Source organism: Theobroma umbraticum, unplaced genomic scaffold, assembly GCF_002168275.2.
Source record: "Theobroma umbraticum cultivar Fairchild unplaced genomic scaffold, ASM216827v3 scaffold_146.0, whole genome shotgun sequence".
Taxonomy (NCBI): Eukaryota; Viridiplantae; Streptophyta; class Magnoliopsida; order Malvales; family Malvaceae; genus Theobroma; species Theobroma umbraticum.
The window spans coordinates 5,294,923-5,300,792 of record NW_018397265.1 but is presented as its reverse complement, the minus strand read 5'-3'; the positions used below and the strand labels follow the sequence as shown (position 1 = coordinate 5,300,792).

The following is a 5,870-nucleotide window of genomic DNA, read 5'->3' as shown; positions in this document are numbered from 1 at the left end:
ATGAAATTTTGGATTTTCGACCAAAAACCTCTAGTGACTAAACCAACCTGAAATGCCAAACGTAGCCCCAAAATCAAGCTATTAATTATCTGAAATTATCCACAACAACTGAAATAATTGCCTCTATGTGCTTTAATGGGCACATGGTGTATCTGTATAAATGTGACTGGTACGGAGCGGGGGCTTTACATGCTTTGGTCCAAGCCTTGCTGGCAAATTGGAGAGAGAATGATGAACTTTTGTCAAGCTCATGTACGAAAGTCTGACACGCAACGTGTGCGAGGACGGGGCGCAAAAACCGTTTTCCTTGTGATAACCATGCACTATATTCTGCCTTCACGCGAGTCCCTGAGGCTCCCTTCCTACTTCTATAAATTGAAGTAGCGATCCAAGCAACCTGCATCCCAAACAACAAATATCCAACACCAGACTAACCATGAAGACCATAGCAACTGCTGTTTTACTGCTTTTCTTTGTCTTCTCAACAAAATCATGTTTCCTTGGGGTAGCCAACGCTGCAAACGAGCCTGTGCTTGATACCGATGGTGATGAGCTCCTTCCAGGTACTGAATACTATGTTGTGTCAGCAATACGGGGAGCTGGTGGCGGTGGGCTAGATCTGGGCTGGTCTTCAAATTTTAGATGCCCAAAATTCGTTATTCAAAGAAATCTTGACGTCGACAATGGCAGGCCGGTAACATTTTGGCCTGTGGACCGGAACGCTAGTGTTGTCTATCTATCCACCGACGTCAACATAGTGTTCGTTCCCGGCTTAGACGCTTACTGCCGGACATCCACTCAGTGGAAACTTGACAATTATGACCCTTCAACGGGAAAATGGTGGATTACGACTGGTTCGGTTAGAGGTGAACCTGGTCCTAACACTTTGATGAGTTGGTTTAAGATTGAGAAAGTTGGACCCGAGATGGATAGGGTTTACAAGCTTACATTTTGTCCTTCAGTCTGTGATTCGTGCATAACTTTATGCAATGATATTGGTAGATATTCTTATGATGGACTGAGGCGCTTGGCTCTCAGTCCCGGAGGATGGCCATTCATGTTTATCAAAGCATCTAGCGCGAAAGAATAACTTCCTTGGAAGAACAAGTATAAATTTATGTATGAACTATCCAACTAGCTTTGTTAGCCAGTAGCTACTTTCGCTAAATAAAATTTAAGTGTCTGCTTCCCAATAAAATCGGTATGTAATGTTCTGGTAATTAACAAGCTAGTCGGATGCGTTCTTCTAAGGTTGCCTTGTTTGAGCCTGGAATCTGCTTACTTGTCTTATTTTCATAGCCCAACTTTGTCGTTTATGAATAAATGATTTGCTTCTCTGCAATATGTGTATGTAATAAATTGGCTTCTACTCTTGCCGCCATTGATTGTAGTTCACTGAGTTTCTTTTTTTTTTTTGGAATTAACGAAAAGAGATTTGAATCTTACTTTTTAAGTAAAAAGATCATACATCAATTAATGAGTCAAATGTTCAAGTGCAAGTTCACTATGAATTTACATATTTTGCAATGAACTGAAAACATATAGGAGAGGGGCTTAAATTATTTGCTTTTGCTGCCACCAAAGAGATATAGAGTTCAGAAATAACGTTTTCATCTTTGTTAATGGAAAAATGATTAACTTTGAGCCTTCTTAACAATTTTTCTTCGAAATGACAAAAAAAAAGAAAATGATATAAATTATGGTAAATACGTATGTTACATATACATGACATGAGATTTGAGAGAGATATGAGAACTAATGTATCAAATCTATGGGATAGAGGGACATGAGGTGAGTGATTAAAGGTTTGTATATTCCTTCACACACTTGACACGATTTGCATTCATGCATGAAACTTCTAGCCAAGCACTGTCCTCATTTAGAGGTGATTAAGTAATTATGCTCTTGTGATGTAATAACTTCTGGATAGGCTAGCAAAACATCCTCACTCAGATTGAATCTAATCCATTTGAAGCTTGTAATGAGTGAGCACTAGGGTGCTTTACTAGTTTGAGTGGACAACAGTGAGGAACAATTTGGAAACTCTTAGCTCCAAGTGAAACTAAATTAACCATTAATGGTGTTGACATGATGCTCACATGTCATATTATTTTTTTTTGTAAATTTATTTTGCCACATTAGTTTCTTTGTGCCACGTCATAGTGACCAAGTTACATAAATTTGTAAAATATAAAGATTAAATTGAACAAATTATATAGTACAAGGATTAAATTGAACAAAATTCTATAATATAGGGACTAAATTGAATGTAATTATCACTTATAATATGAAGTGTGTTGAAATTTTTATTTGGTTGATTTATTTATGCAATCCAAGAAAAAGTATATGATGAAATGACATCATTGTATTAACTTTTCATTTGTATGCTATTACGGTGGTCAACCATTGGTTCCTCCTATTAATGAATTTTTTTTTGTAACAAGACTTGCTCTTTTTATAATTATTAGCTCAATACTTTGTATTTGTTTTTCTTTTTTCTCTGTTAATTATTGTTCATTTTATTTGCCTTGTATTTTTTTTATTTTACATAATATCTTATCAAAAGAACAACCCAAACAAGGTCCAAAACCTTTAAACACCAGAAAGGCATGAAAAGCCTAATCCGAATTTGGGCTTAACATCAACCCATAAACAGAAAACAATTACAAATAAAAATAAACAAAATAAAATTGAAAATGAGAATTGATTGTTTGATACTTGCTAGTTACCCCATTTTTGTTTTTTGCTATGTTAGAGTTCCTGGTGTTTGCTGGATTTTTCAAGCTTTTTTCGAATCTACAGTTGCTCTATTTTTGGCACTCAAATGAGCGCTCTAAAGTTCATTTGTACTGGTTTATTTTGACTACTCTGTTTGGGTTTTAGTAATTGATGAGTGTTTCAAAAAAAAAAAAGCACCCTTAAGAAAAACATGTAAAAATGTTCATTGTGAGCACTTTTCTCTTAAAACCAAAAGTTGATCCAATCGTTGACAGAGACTTTGCCTTGATCATCATTTCTTTTGGGCAAATGATGAAAAGCAGCAAATAAGTATTCACAACTTTTGAGAAGAAATTTTTTTCCATTAGCACCAACGCCAATCAATTCTTTAGTAGAAGGAATGACTTCATCATAAAACCAACCATGAAGAGGAAGACCACCCAATTTGTGCAAGTCCCATAATGATAAGGAAGCCTCTCCAAAAGCGGTATGAAGGTGTTCGTGGTTGGACAAACAACTCTCACAAAATGCTTGATGACATCTTTGTTACGATCATAAGTATATAAAGATGCGGTAATAGCATCGGCCATCTTCATATCACGTAAGAGCTTCTCATATCGAAATAACACATCTTCAATCCACTCCCAATATTTGGGGATATACTTAAATTCTCCATCGTGACAGAACTACCCCAATAAGCCTCACCGAAAATTATACGGCTTGCCAATGTGATAAATTTCTCTTGATTGAAAGTTTTGTCATGAAGATAAGATTGGAGACATCGAGCTGTTGAGAAGATTGCGAGATCTTGATTGGCTTAGAAGTCCATTATTCTAAAGTTGTAAGAGCACCGAGTGGTGAGAGATGCCAAAAAATGACCAATTATAGGTCTCACTGTGGGAAGAACAACCCTTTCTTCATATCTTCATCCTTTTTTGAAAGAATAACAAGTTGATTTTCGTAGTCCTTGAAGTACACCATGGTGATTGTAAATTGTGTGCTAGTATAAAGAGCACCTCCCAAGGATCAACAAGTGCTATTACAAAGAGCACCCTCCAAGGATAATAAATCGTGTGCTAGTATAAAGAGCACCTCCCAATGATAAACAAGTGCTATTATAAAGAGCATCTCAAGGATAATAAATCGTGTGCTATTTTAAAGAGCACCCCCAAGGATCAATAAGTGCTATCGTAAAGAGCACCCTTTGAGGATAACAAATCACTGCTATTGTAAAGAGCACCACCTTAATCTGCGCCAATTTCTCCCACTTCAATTTAAACTTGATTTGATTATAGGCTAATAATTTGATATTTAACTGTAAAAAAAAATGTCAAATTATTAGTCTAAAACAACAATTTTGAAAAAAATTTCAATAAAAAAAAGTGTAAAAAAAATTGTGCAATATTGGATTTCGGTAATTTACGATTACAACGGGTACGAAGTTGATGAAGAAATATTGGCCAATTCTCGGCCTCCTTAATGTTTTTCTATGTCCTTGTAATGTTGCAAAACAATGGTCGCTTATCATGGCAATTGAAACGTGCAAGATGTATGGTGGCTTGTATGATATATATATATATATATATATATATATATATATTTAACATAGCAATTGAAACAAAGGATGGCTAATTTCCTAGGTGTATAAGGTGGCAAGAATACAATTTGCATGGCAATCAAAACGTCGCAATGGAAGATGAATTAATGTAAGGTGGCAATATGATGGCTTAACGTGGCATGGTGATATCTATGGCTTTCTTGATTCAATTATGAGCTTGCAAGTGTTTGCATGAATTTTAGCATGGCAATTGGAACGTGGCAAGATAAATGTGGCTTGCATGATTTTAAGCATGGAAACATGGTGAGATAAATAATAGCAGCATAATTTAGCATGGCAAAAAAAAAAAATCAAAGAACCAAGAAAGAATTGGCAATCGGCTTACCATGTAAAGAGAAAAAAAAAGATGCTTTCACCAACAAGAAGTATGCTACCTTACTTGATGGTTAAGAAATCTTGAAGCTGCAAGTATGAATTACTGTACGGATTGAAGCAATTGCAAACTAAAATATTATGGTTCCAATGTTTATGTGTAGAGAATTGGCAAGGGGTCCTTTTTATAGAGTAAAAAAGAGAATCCTAGTTAATTAAGGAATGCAATATCAATTGCAATATGCTTCTTTTAAAATTATAATTCTATTGCATTATTTCTTCAAATAGTTTTATTGTAATATACATCTTCTAAAGTTATAATTTTCTTACCTATGAGTAAGCATAATTCAAACTTAACTTGGATTGGAATTAACCAAGTCACTGTTAGAATTTTAAGAAATCCTAAAAATTTTAAATATTCAAGACTTGTCACTTGCCACATTCAAAATCATGGGTGAACAAGTCTAGAGGGGCATCTGTAGAATGAAAAAATTATCAGCCAATTTCGTGCCGTCATGTGAATTTAATAATATTTTAATCATGTAATTAATTATAAAATAAATAAGTTATTGGTTAGATTATTTTAAAAACATATAGTTGAACCAATTCACCTATTGGTATATATTTATCCCTTGAGATAATATTTAATTGGACCAATGAAAAATTAGTTATTGGTCATCCAGTTATCTCTAAATAAATCAAAATAATTTAGAGATAATATTTATATTTTGACCAATCAAAAAATTAGTTATTGGTCATCCAATTTATCTCTAAATATATTAAAATAATTTAGAGATAATCTTCATATTTTTGACCAATCAAAATTTAATTATTGGTCATTTAAATTATCTCTAATAATTATATTAATTTAGAGATAAAAATCATATTCAATTATTTAATTTATCTTTAAATAATTTGGAGATAATACCTAACTTCGGTCAATCAAAATTCAAAGACTCAAAGTTCGGCCAATCAAAAGACTTTCAATGAGTCATCATAATTTATCTCTAGATAAATTAAAATAATTTAGAGATAATTTAAAGAGATTTCATTCTCATCAAAGTCTCTCACTTAACATTATAAATAGGGGCTCCTCCAAGCCATTTTCATTCATTCGAAAGCATTCGAAAATTGAGAAGCACTCGAAGATTGAGAAGCATTCGAAGATTGAGAGCATTTAAGAGATCAAGAAGAATATAAAATTTCTGAAGTTCGTGATCAA

At 33.7% G+C, this 5,870-nt stretch overlaps 1 protein-coding gene across 1 annotated transcript; it reads left to right on the top strand.

Moving 5' to 3' along the window:
- The first annotated feature begins 382 nt into the window (after positions 1-382).
- On the top strand, positions 383-1,342 carry LOC110422538 (21 kDa seed protein-like). Its single transcript, XM_021436495.2, has one exon. It carries the CDS (start codon positions 437-439, stop codon positions 1,088-1,090), a length of 654 nt encoding a protein of 217 aa, XP_021292170.1. The 5' UTR covers positions 383-436; the 3' UTR covers positions 1,091-1,342.
- Positions 1,343-5,870: the final 4,528 nt, after the last annotated feature.